The sequence below is a fragment of the Candoia aspera genome, chromosome 1 (genome assembly GCF_035149785.1).
Source record: "Candoia aspera isolate rCanAsp1 chromosome 1, rCanAsp1.hap2, whole genome shotgun sequence".
Lineage (NCBI taxonomy): Eukaryota > Metazoa > Chordata > Lepidosauria > Squamata > Boidae > Candoia > Candoia aspera.
The window spans coordinates 280056028-280069506 of record NC_086153.1 but is presented as its reverse complement, the minus strand read 5'-3'; the positions used below and the strand labels follow the sequence as shown (position 1 = coordinate 280069506).

General features: G+C 38.9%; 1 protein-coding gene across 4 annotated transcripts in view; it reads left to right on the top strand.

Moving 5' to 3' along the window:
* The window catches only part of TYRO3 (TYRO3 protein tyrosine kinase), a 73137-nt gene extending 62921 nt beyond the window's left edge, over positions 1–10216 (top strand). For all 4 annotated transcript variants that reach the window (XM_063289933.1, XM_063289932.1, XM_063289935.1 and 1 more), the window contains exons 15-19: positions 783–904; positions 3456–3565; positions 5033–5192; positions 7287–7423; positions 9525–10216. In XM_063289933.1, the coding sequence (XP_063146003.1) occupies positions 783–904; positions 3456–3565; positions 5033–5192; positions 7287–7423; positions 9525–9897 (902 nt within the window). In that variant the 3' untranslated portion in view covers positions 9898–10216. The remainder of the gene's footprint in view (positions 1–782; positions 905–3455; positions 3566–5032; positions 5193–7286; positions 7424–9524) is intronic.
* The last annotated feature ends 3263 nt before the right edge of the window (positions 10217–13479 follow it).

Here is a 13479-nt window from a genome sequence, read left to right as displayed (position 1 = left end):
ATTTATTTATATGGCCACACATCTCACAAATGCACCCTTGGTGGCTAACGATGTGTTGAAACAATAAAAAAACAATATTAGCAAAGACTAAAAAACAACAACAATGGTCACTGAGGATAAACCCAAACAAGTACAAGTACAAGAACAAAACAAGTAACAGAGACCTTTCAGTGGGCCATCTAATGTAAAATTAGAAGAACAAGTAATAGTCACTAATACATTGGGAATGTAGTCATTCTCAGTGCATCTGTATATTCTTATATTTCAAATACTTCTTCCTGAAGAATATTCGTATTTGCTAATCATCTCTCCAGCATATATTGGTTCTCAAAAATGAACATAAGAAAGTGAGGCAATATTATAAGTAGGCTGCATAGTTGAAAGGAAGTATTTGTAATAGCTGAGAAATGTAACCACCAAACAGAAACCATCCTGTTGCTTTAGACAGAATGTTCCTGAGTCCAAATAAGAAAATACTCCCCAATTTGGAGTTACCGTGTGCCATTTTAGAATGCTGCTTGATCCAGCTAAAGAGTCAGGTTCCTTGAAGAATGCCTAGTTTTTTGATACTGCTTAGAAGAGACATAACCTTGTGAAGCAAATAAGAATAGATGGCATTAACACATGGATTGGATCAGACCAAGAGTTTAGAAATGCTACTGTCTCAAAATGTAGCAGTGTTTTCAGTAGTTTGTGAGGAGGGAGGTATGCTATTATTTATGCTAATTTATTACAGGGATAATGGTTCTTGTTAATTGCATGTCTCTTTTCTCTCAAATCAGGGGTCAGCTTGCGTAATCGGCCTAAAGGTCGTCTTCCAATCCCAATGGTTGTCCTGCCCTTCATGAAGCATGGAGACCTTCACTCTTTTTTACTGATGTCCAGGATTGGAGAAAACCCCTTTGTAAGTTTTTCTCTCTTAAGGTAACTCTCAGAGATTAATTGATCTTCTATTGTATTGGCCACACTGGTATTAACTTTTGTCATTTATTGATTTATTTAGTTGCTTGCTTGCAATGCTTACTGTAGATGCTGCTCCTATCCAAAAGGACTCTGAGTAGCTTACATTCCCCTCTTCCAGTTAGATGATTAAAAATTAAAATTAAAAACATCACAACAAAATAACCATTAACAATTACAGCTGAAATTACAAAAGGTTGCATCATCTGAGGAACAAACATCAAAACACCAATAAAGGGGCTTGCAGCTTATATCATTTCCACTCTTTTAATGGCTTTCTTGAAGCTCATGGGAGCTTAAGGGGGAAACTAATCCAAAATACAGAGATGAGGAAGGGGGTCTGCATTTAAGAAGGCCTGACCTCATGGCCCCTGAAGATGATGGTCCTTGAGAGAAGAAACCTGGAGTGAACCTACTCTTAGGTCATATCATACTGGGCAGACAGAAGCCACTGGAGGAAAGTGCTATTTTAGATAACTAAGTGTCATGAGTACTGATGGCGAGCAGGAGGGGGCCTCTATCCAGGGGGGAAAATGCATGCGTAGTACTGAGGAATTAAGCAGCCATTCAAAGAGACACAGATCAGACCCGCCTTAACTTTCAGCATTTATCTGTCTGGGTTTTTCCCACGCTTCTTCAGTTTGTTAGAATTCTGTCTTATGTAGCAGTAATAAACACTAGAGACCTACTCCTCGTCTCAGCATGATGTCTGACTGTTAGGACACTAAGTCCTGAGCCATATAGGACTATAAAGATATCAACTAGCACCTTGAGTTCTACCAGGAAATCAGTGCAGCTCTCAAAGTAGGGGTGTTACTTGGGAGAAATTCAATACTTGCATTGTTACTTGAGAGGATGTATTCTGAACCAGTTAAAGCTTCCAGGTAGTTTTCAGGAGCAGCTCCTTGGAAGCAACTTGTAGTAATCCAAGTCTGTCTTGTGCTGTTAATTATGCACAATGGAAAATGTTGATAGCCTTTGAACATACAAACCAGGTGTGGGAACTCATGGCTGCTTTAGAAACCTTCTGCCATCTGCCACTAAATTTCAGTTTCATCCCCCAAATGGTGCTAAATGGGCATTTCTGTGATCAAAATCAATGTGATTTTGTTCCCAATGGCAATGGAAATGCCCTTTGCTAATATGTGTATGTGTATTGGGGAAAAGACATGGAAGTATGCCTCTGCAAGGCCTGCACCGATATTACAGTGCTCAGTGTACAAAAGTATCATGCTCATACATTCAGATTAGATATACAGTATTTGATGTAATCAGCAGATATGAAGTCTGAATGTTGTAATCTAAAGAAAGATAGTGTCAAGAGTTCCTTCTTGATTCTTGATTTTCACCCTATGTGAAAAAATGTTACTTACTAGCACTGACCTTTGCGAAGCCTTTGCATTCCGAGTGAGTAATGCTGTCGTGGTGGTGTTTGGGTTTTTACTGAAGTATTTTTCTCAGCAGGGTTAGAGCATATGCTGTGCTTGGATTTGGATATTCAGGCCCTTAGAACAATCATAAGGGCAAGGTTAGGTTGTAAGATACTTACTGAGAGGATTTTAAAGAACAAGCAGGAAAGGAATTTTTAAACCAAAGCCCGTTCATTTATATTTGTACATTAACAACCTACTGATTCTTGGAGTGACAATTCTTTTTATGAGAAAATCATGGATATCATTTAAATGAAGAAAGTTGTCGGGCAGCTTTTTCTAAATCATACTGCTTGCTCTGCCAGGAGCAGAGGTTCTTATTTTAAGTGCTGCCCAGTAGAGAAAACATACAGCACACAGTAAAAAGAAGTTCCTTCTCCCTGATGTCCTGCTTCTTATGTGCAGGGAATTTGTTGTAACTTGGCCTATAAAATAGCAGTGGGGAGAGCCTCTGCTTTCCATGGGCTGTTTGTTTGTTTGTTTATTTTTAAATACTCTCGGTGAATGAGCAAAATTGTTGTTCCCGCAGTGGGATTTAAGGTTTTCTACATACTGTTCTGAGTATGCTAATTAGGTTTTATCATTTTTTGAACTCGTAATGGCTGAAAGGAAACATTGTTATTTGTCATGTTCACTGATTCAATGTAGTTTATACATCGTAACGTTTCACATGCCATGGCGCTGACGCGCGTTTCTGTTTGGGAGGGAGCTGCTGTGAGACCTTGTACCAAGCTCTGTATGTGAAATCAGTACAATGGAATGTGTTTGGGTTATGTTATTTGTTCAAGGACTTTTCCCACAGACCATCAGAAACCGTTAGGAGCACCTGGGATTGTGAACTTGAAAAGATTCTACAGGGGGAGGGATTTCATTTGCTTCAGGGTTTTTAGTTTGAATTTGGTGCGCTTTCATCATTCTCAGCTTTCTCTGTGATCCTGCATACTATTCTTTAATAAATCAGATATCTGAATTCATACTCATGAGTCTGATGGTGTTTTAGAATAGGCAACCGTTACAGTATTTTCTCCCTAATAATCTACCTTCCACTGTACTTCTTTTTTACAGAGATTGCCACTTCAGACTCTCTTAAAGTTTATGATTCATATTGCTAGTGGCATGGAATACCTGAGCAACAAAAACTTTATACATAGGGATCTAGCAGCTCGGAACTGCATGTAAGTCCACCACACTCTTATAGAAGCGTTAAAGCATTTGTAGAAGATAAACAAATGCAGAGGCGATGGATCGGGAAAGCCTAAATGTACCTGTTTGGGGAAGAATTGTTTGGGGCTGAGTTTAAAATAAAATACTTGAAATCTTATTCCAAAATATTACCAGCTTTGATGGGCTGAGTGATAATAACAAATTACATCACATAAATCCTTGACTTCTAGATTCTTTAGTAAAAATATTAGAATAATTAGACATTCAAAATCTCTCTGGTATGATAACTGATGAATTGGTACTGTTGGAAGGAATGTGTATTTCCACTTTATCCCTCCCACTCCCTTCTCACACTGAAGATGTTGCCTAGTCTGGCAACGAAACGTCTGCAAGGAAACAACAAAGCTCAGAGAGCACCAAGGACTCCACTTTTCTCCCTTTCTAGTTGTTAGAATGAACAAAGGGATAACGAGAAAGGCAGGCAATTCTGAACAAGGTCACCTGTTCTCTTTAGGACTATTCATTTTAGCCTGGTTGCTGAAAGAGGAGCAAGTGCAATGAGAGTGCGTACCCTGGCATATTGAACTTAGGAACACCACACAGCTGAAATTCTGTGCCATGCTTTTGGGAGTTCAGATACTGTAATGGGTTGAGAGAATAACCTTGGGAGACAGGAGGAAGAACCACAGCCAGGGCAATGGTCAGACAAGAAGGAATGGGGGTGGAAAAAGTGCCTCAGAAGGGACCCTCCCTCTTTCTCTGAAACGTCATTGGGTAGAGGATTGAAAAATAAGACAGTTACTTTTGTGTTAAAGCTTAGTTACGTATACATATGTAGAAGGGAAAATCACACAAAAACACCGCTACCTTATGGCCACTCCAACTAGATAAATAAGAAGTATGTATTCTTCTTGCATATGTACATTGATATTCTTCTAATAAAGTCAATTTGCAACTCAAAGAGCTTGACACAATACATTAAAGGCAAAACTATTGAATAACAGAATTCTTGGAGGCTGTATGTGAGGAATACACAATGTGGCCCCCAGATCCAGCCCCAGAGCCCCTCTAGAAAATGCTGCTTTTGTGACAGGGAGAAGTATTAAATGCATGAGGAGTAATTGAATTAAATATATAAAATACATTCTTGAGGAAAGCGACATGAAGTGAATTACCCATTCATTTTGAGGCCACCACTTTTCCCCTCTTCAGAGCTTGATCAGCTTTAATTGAATGTAAGGGTTGTGAACTTCGGCTCACGAGCACTAGCAAGCAGCCATTAAATACGCAGGATGTTGGCTCACCAACATTCTGAGCGTGTTTCATCTCTTCAGTTGCTCCTGAGAGGTTTGCTGCATTGGCACAAGGAAAGAGGCCCGGTCTGAAGGAGAGAATCTAAACCTCCTCTTCCTGTATTCCTTAGGTTGTCTTGCATTCCTCTACAACTTTTTTCCCCCTTCTCTTTTGGTCTCTGTTAGGCTGGATGAAAACATGAATGTCTGTGTTGCTGATTTTGGGCTTTCAAAGAAAATCTATAGTGGAGATTATTACCGTCAGGGCTGTGCCTCGAAGCTGCCAGTGAAGTGGCTTGCATTGGAAAGCCTGGCAGACAATCTCTACACAACTCATAGTGATGTGGTGAGTGGTGGTGGTTATTTTTTTTCCATCTTTTTGTGCTATTTTCATATTTATCTGTGAGGTGAGGAAATACATCATTCTATTCTGCTGATCAAATATTCTGTGATTACAGTCATGTTTATTTTCAGATGATCTTTGCACCCTAAACCAATGTTGTTGTAAGTGTTGATACAGGTCAGAGTATGAATGAATCAGGCCACAGCACAGATTTATTTTGCATTATAATCATGAAAAAGATAATGAAAAGTGAACGTGCTAACTTTTGACCGCGAGTCTGCAGCTACAACAATTTGTCTGCAAAACAATCAATCACAGGAATGATTCCTAAAGGTAATGGCAAATTAATTCATACCTTCCTCAAAGGAAGCAGGCAGTAGGCAGAAATGAGACCTGGATCTTCTCCAGCCAGTACATTAAAGGTTTTATTGGCAGAATGGATTTTAGGTCTTTAACATGGCATCTGTGATTGTCTATGGGACTCTTGATACCTACCAAGTTTTATGCTCTGTGTTTTTTAGAACTTTTAATTAAAAATATATTAGGGAGCAGGAGGCTCAAGAATAATATGTATTTCTTTATATCTTTGACCTCCATAGGCATCTTTAGAAAATAAAATGGCAGATAAATCTGTGCCCGATACGCAGCATTTTACAAAAGTGCTTGTACACGTGCTCTAAAATTCCCAGTGTGCTGCTTGGTTTAATACCTTGGGAACCTGTGGAGGAGAGAAACCAAGTCTTCAAGTTTTTGAACGTGGAATGTTTTCGATGTTTGAGGATTTAATCTAATAAGAGCATTATGCACTGGATTTTTCTTGTTTATATGTTATCACTTCTGGTTTTCTACTCCCTCTTCTCTTTATATAAGCTTGTTCTTCTACTCTATTACATAATAATGGCCGATTATATCATTCCAAGTTTGTATTTACACATTGCTTAAATGCTGTGCTATATTTATATAAATATAAATAATATATATCATTGATATATTATTTTATAGAGGTTATGTAAAATCTTGTAAAAGAGAACATAATATACAGGTAGTCCTTGCTTAATGTCCCTAATTGGGTTTGGAATTTCTATCGCTAAGCGAAGCAGTAGTTAGGTAAAACATCACGTGACCATACTGCTTAGCAACGGCAGTCCCGGTAGTCCTGGTCGTGGTCATTAGGCAAGGACCTCACACTTCCCTTGCCCTGCCGCGCTCACCTCCGCCTCAACTCCCACCACCCACCTTTCTTCCCCTCATCTCTGCCCTTTTGGCTGCCCTGCACTCCGCTGCCTACCCCTGCTGCCCTCCACTGACCTTCACCATCTTCCTCCTGCTGACATGTGCCTGGCCAAATTTTGAGCACGTGACCACAAGGGTGCTGCAACAGCCGTAACTTTGAGGACCAGTCATAACTACCATTTGTTCAGCGCCACTGGAACATCGAAAAGTTGCTGAATGAATGGTCGTTAAGTGAGGACTACTTGTAGTGTAACATCTATACTGCTCTGTCTGATTGCTTATGAAAAGGAAGGTGGACTGTATATGCCATCTGAAGACTCTGTATGTCTTTTCCTGCAACAGCAATGAGTATCACGACTTGGATGTTTCTCAAAGCTAATGCAATGTACATAGTCACCTAAAGTACAAGGGTCCATGTGTTCAATTTCCAATAGAGAATGTGAATCCCATAGTAAGATCTGTTCCAAATAGAATGAAACTGCCATGTACTGCCTCCTGGTGGTCAATATAAGTAAAATCACCACACAGGATATACATCTTTGTACTGAAGAGAAAAGCCCCCCCTTTGGTTGTTCCATATATATAAGCTAAAGCAGTGTTTCTCAACCTTGGCAGCTTGAAGATGTGTTGCTGGCTGGGGAATTCTGGGAGTTGAAGTCCACACATCTTCAAGTTGCCAAGGTTGAGAAACAGTGAGCTAAAGAGTTCTAAAAAAGAACCCATTCACACAAATCACTGCTTAATGCTGGACATCCTCCTGAGCCAAACGCAGATGAAAATGCTTGATTCTTCTGTTGAAAATATACTGTAACTCTTTTTCTTCCTATTTCTGTATCTTCCTCACCTCTCTCAATTACATTTCAGTGGGCATTTGGTGTGACTATGTGGGAAATTGTGACCCGAGGGCAAACTCCTTATGCAGGCATTGAAAATGCAGAAATTTACAACTACCTCATCAGTGGAAACAGACTGAAGCAGCCCCCGGAGTGCCTAGAAGATGTGTGAGTGGCTTATTAGCCTATTTTCTTACCCAAGCCCTGACAAAAATTGTGCAGAAGAACAGTCATGTTTTGGACAAATGTTCAAGTACATTTCAATACTGTTTGAACAGGAAAAGCTCCCAATGTCCTATGCCTGTAGGAGAGAAGTGATTGCATCTACTTACTTTTAATTTGTAAAGAAAATTCTGTCTAGCGTGCTTCAAGGAAATGTTTCTAAATTACTTTAGACAAGTATTTCATAACCTAGAAAGACATGGTAGTGCCCCACTGTGCAAATGCTCTATGTGGTTTAGAACATGTCCAATGCATGTTTATTGGGAATGAGTTCCAATATGGCAAAGACATTCAGCATTGTAGTGTCAAGTCTTATCTCCTCTACATGCATAGGACCGTAGTTTTCCTTTGTTCCCAGTTTTGGAAGGGGAAGTTTTGGAAGTTCCCAGTTTTGGAAGTTTTTAATCAGGTTAAGCCTATTCTAGGACTTAATATGACATTGCAATGTATTTCCCAAATGACCAAAATTCACAGATTTACAGTGAAACTCACCATCTTCCAGGGATTCCAGGAATCAAAAATAAGGATTTGAAAATTACAACATGGCCTATAGACCACAGGTTATCAACGTTGCATTATTTTAATAATTATTTATTAATAGTCATCACCATAAATAATTCCAGCCATAATTCAGTAAAGTACATGTGATTTTTTGTTTCACACTCACATTTAATTTATTTATATACAGCATTTCCAACAAATAGATTTGTACTTAAATGCACAGAACAGGCCATTTAAATACCATAAGAATTCAACAATGATGGGATGGTAATGTAAGTCTAGCCTGAAGGTGCTTATATATTATGACATAAATTCAGTCTAAGTACTCTGAGAAATCATTCAATGAATAGAATATACAGTATGTTTCTATTGCTAAAAAGTATAATTATACCAAAGTAGTGTTCTTAAGCAATTCAGGGAATGGTAGCACTGAGAAAGAGTGTGGAAATACGTATATGTTTGTGTCTGTGTGTGCACATGCCTGTATAGTACACATACGCGTGTATTATTCTGCAGTGTAAAGAATCCCCTTGATTCCTGGTGACTTCAAGAATATATATATATAGCTTTCTTGGTAGCAATGGAACTACAATTGCAAAGATTGTTTGGAGTGAGAATAACAGTCTAAATATAATTTAAAGGTAGAGTATAGTATGGTGATTATTATAGTAATAATACAAAATCTATAGAATATCTCTGGGGAGGGGGAGGGAACAACATCCATACATTTAGAAATAAAGTCCTTTACAAATTGAATTGAGATTATCCATCAACAAATAATGCCATTTAAGAACTTCTTATAAGATTGAGAATCCTTATATTGACACAGTGGAAAAGAACATGTTAAAATCTGGACAAGAAAAAATGTTTTATTAGAAAAATCTTACATCTTCTCCAGCATGGGAATTCTTGATGTTTCCCATGTGTATCCTGAAATAGGATAAATAGCACAAAAAGCAGAATAATTCTGCTTGCTATCTCATGGTGTGGAATTATGATTTGTGCTTCTAAGGCTGGTTCAACACCAGTCAAAAAAGGGTATCTTTCTCTGCTAGGGTTCAAACAACACAAGCCACAGCTAGTACTCCAGGTTAGATCAGCACCATTTGCAGACCACTTGGTGAACTGCTTTTGCAAGTAAGTGGACTTTCAAAACAACTCTGATAATTGGCATCGAGTTTAGCTGTTCAGTGAAAAAAAAGTTAGAAAACCAAGGGCTTTTCCTGGTAAGAACCCATTTGGTCCTTTCGGTCAGGGCGTTTCTTTCATTACACAGAGCAAAGCAGCTTCCCTGAGTTGGTGGATTCGCAAATGCAACTAAAAGATTATGTAGTTGGTGATTTAGCTTAAGTAGAAATGCCATGTTCATTTTCTTGCTCTGACATCACCCTAACTTGGTCCTTTTCTGGTTAGCAGAGTGCCTCCGTGTCCATTCCTACAGCCTTTAATGGTGGAGCTCATTATCAGCAGCCATTTTTAAAAGGCGGAGGATGCAGATGGCTCTTCTCATTTTGCTCAGTACTCTGTTCTCTGACTTGCCTTGCAGCTACGATCTCATGTGCAGATGCTGGCATTCGGAACCCAAGCTACGCCCAAGCTTCGGAGCTCTGAAACTGCAGCTTGAACTGATTTTGGCAAGACTGTCATTGCTCACCCACAGTCAGGACCCTCTTTATGTCAATGTTGGGAGATTCCAGGAAGCTTGCAGGAATGAAGCCACCATGAATTGTCCTTTTGGAACCTTGAGTGGGGAAACAGGCATTGCAGGAGCAACTGCTGCTGTGACTAGTGACTACCGTTACATCATGAGCCCGTTGTGCCTTGGGAATGATGCAGAAAGTGAAAGACACCAGGATGCATCTGATGGAGAGGCTCAGAGCCTCCTTTATGATTTGGAGATGGGAGCAAAACTGTGTTAGCCCAAACAGAAAAGTGTGAGACTTTTCTTTCCCTCCAGTAAGATGTGTGTATCTGTATCATCATGTGGTACCACTAACAGAGACAGTTGAAAGCTGCTTTTAACCGACAGACATTGGGATAAGGTCAACTGCGTCTGTTGCTTCTGACAGCTGTTTCGGGGCTGACATGTCAAATTGATAGAATCACCTCCTGGCCTTCCAAGAGAAACCCTGCAAGGGTCAATGAAATGCAGTCCCCCCCCCCCCCAGTTGTGGAAAGCCTGCTGGGTCACAGTATTCTCCCTGAGAATTGGGGTCAAGTAGAGTGATACTTTGCATATTCTGGACTGAGGTTTTTTCGCCCTAATAGATATGGGAGAAGAGGCATGTGCCACATATTCCAAACAGCTGATACTGTCTTTCAGAGCATGAGAAAACAAAAGAGCTTAATTTAGCAGTAGCTACCTCAGTGGTTCTGAAACTGGGTTCTGTACAGCTGCTTCTCTATAATGAAGAAACATCGGGCCTTTTCTTAGAGTGGTGTTTAGTTGGCAGATGAAAGCATTCCTGGAAAGATAAGGAGATTTAGCAAGAACATTTTGATTCCCACCCTTCCCCACAGGTTTGGACATACTTGCCTTTTTTCTTCTTTCTGCTTTAGATTTGAAATCATTGTTGTTTTTTCTTTTATAGCAAAACTAACCCATGTGGGGAATGTCAGAATTTATGAAAATAATGCAGAACCAATAAATATACCTGTATATGCAATAGTGTGGCATTAAGGCCACAATCTGGGACCCACTTACCTGAGAGTAATCCCACAAATTCAGTCAGATTTACTTATGAATAGGTATGGATAAACTGCAAAATTCTACAGTATGTCAGTGGGCATACTTATTTTGGCATACAGCTTCACTTCTGTTTCCTGTCTAGCTACCACAATGAAATTTTGGCCTTGCTTTCCATATGTATTCCTTGGGAATTTGGGGAAGCTAAACTTTCCCCAAACTGGAAAAAAAAATTGACCCAATTGTCTGATATGTTTCAGGTTTAGCCACCCATTATGCTCATTAACTCCTAATCCCATAGTTTTCTGAAATGGATCCAAATATTTGGCCCTATCTACTACTCGGAGAGGGAGCAATAGAGACCAAAATGAGGTGCTGAGGGGTTACATGTTGGTTGTAGGTTGACCACTAAAAAAAAAAATTATTTCTATGAATAAACACACACACACACACACTCTATAATAATAAAAGACAGTTCTTTAAAAAAGATAGATTCATTTTATGTATTTATTTTGTCACCTTTTCTTTTAAAAAAATGTATTAGCCACAGCTAAATAAATGATAACTGACATCAGTGGAATACTTAGGGGATTTTTTTTTAATACAAAGAAAAAGCTGCTTTCAGTTTGAAAGCTTGAGAATCACTGGCTTGTCAACTTAAAGGTCTTCTTAAAGGCTATTCTGTGAAAATTAAATTCCACTGGATTTTTTTTGGGGTGCCTTTGAGTCAGTCTTGACTCCTAATACAACTACCTAATTCAGCAACATTCCAGAAAAAAGATTCCATTTTAATCTGTGATTTTCCAGTTCAACTTGAATGAATAGTCACAATAGGAAAGTATAATGTGCTTTCAAATGATGGCAATGAATTAATAAATTTGTTTTGCTAGCTATTTCAAATATAGTGTAAGCCTTAGGGTTTGGGTCCTAACGTGATGTCCAGGAGCAGCAACGTGCCTACCAATACATTTCTTAACAGCTGCTAAGATCTCTACGGTACTGGATTGTATTTATTTATTCTTTTAATTAGCAACAATGGCTGGGAAGCTAGCATATTCCAAAACACAGCACCAGCATCAAATTTCTAACAATGTCTCTGGATTCTTATAGGCTCCTACAGCACTTTGGGAAATTAAAATGGTCAGTGGCTGCAACTTAGGGCTTTATTTACCTTCTAGTAAAGATGTTTTGTGACTAACCTCACTTACCTTGGCAGCCATTTGGTGGGAATGCCTGTAATATTCTTTTAAAATACTAAATGCGCTTACTAATTCATAAAGTTTAGGACCCTGGTTTAGAGCTTAACACCTAATTATAGCTGTCTGAATTTTTAGGAAATTTATCCTGATCGTTAGGTTCCCTGATGCATTGACAGTCCATATACAGCCAAATAGAATTCTGATCACCTTGGGGTTGACATCACTTGAGTTATGTAGTTTTCATTCTGATTGATTTTCTTGAGAGAAGTTGATATATGCTTAGTTTCCTTTTTTCAAAAGTCTATAAGAGGTTTTCTTCACCCAAAATTAATCGTTGGGTTTTTATGTTGCAATCCCTTACAGATTTTCTGCACAACAAACCCCATGGATAGTAAGAAAAAAAACTCTGATAGTATGGTCTTACTGTTAGTCATACCTTCTTTGTTATAATGTTCACCAGAGATATGTTTCTTCTTCCCAATTGTAGAATTAGTAATCCAGAATTACTGGAATTCCAATCACCAAAGAAATCTATATGAGGGACATTAACAAGGCTCTTTCTTCCCATTAGTTTACCTTTTAATTATTGGGTTTTAACCACTTTTGTTCACAAAAATAGGATGCTTAAATGTGATACACCTCAAAGCGTTAAGAGAGGAATGATCGTACTCATGTGGCAGTAATTTACAAAGTAAATAATTCATCTATGCTATTCCATCTCTGTTCAAGTTCTTACACTGCCTTTCCCTACCCCAGCTCTCCAGATAATGTGAACTTTAAATTCCATCACAGGACACTGAGCTGGGGCTAATAGAAGAAACTGCATGCTGTCACATCTGAAGAGTTGCAAGTTGTAGAAGGCTGTGCCATTATCACCTTTCAGGATAACTAAGAAATAAAACCTACCTGAGACTCTGCACAGAAGATCATGATCTGGTCTTAGTTACTCATGTTATATTTAGGGGATAATATAAATGGTCCCATCAAGACAATTGGGAGTGAAACAATTTATTAAAAGGCAGAAGCAGAATTTGGCCTTCTCCTATTGTAGTTTCTGTCTGTCCTATGGAAAAATGTTCTTAACTTCTGCCACCAGATGGCCTAACAACCACTATGCCTTGTTTGCATATTCAGTGGTGAGAGAATGGATGTCTCTCTCTCTCTCTTAACCCAAAAGCAGGGAAAGGCAATCTGTCCAGGCCAGAAAGGCCAATAACAACAATGGTTGTTGCCCAAAAGCTTTCTACACCTGAACAAAAGCTGTGTGTGTGTGATTGGGAGCAGAGCTAATAGCTCCTATGCCTTATTCAGCCACATTCCTTCTCTAGGGATCTTTCTCTCTCATAAGTAGAACAGAAACTTCACATCATCACAATGCAGTGTTACCAAAAGCAAGTCATTGATGTGGTGCATGGTAAAACAGGCGGCATGCTAATAATAATATAATTATGAACAATAGTCCTGTCAATGTTGCTAAGAGTTCCATACGTCGTGTTCTGGCTTGGTGAAAGAGTCGGGACCAAATAATTATCCTATAGAGCCCAGTTTCAAATATCATATTTGCATCTAAGTCTCAATAAGAAATAAATGTTCTGCAGTAGTTTAAAGGGTACTTG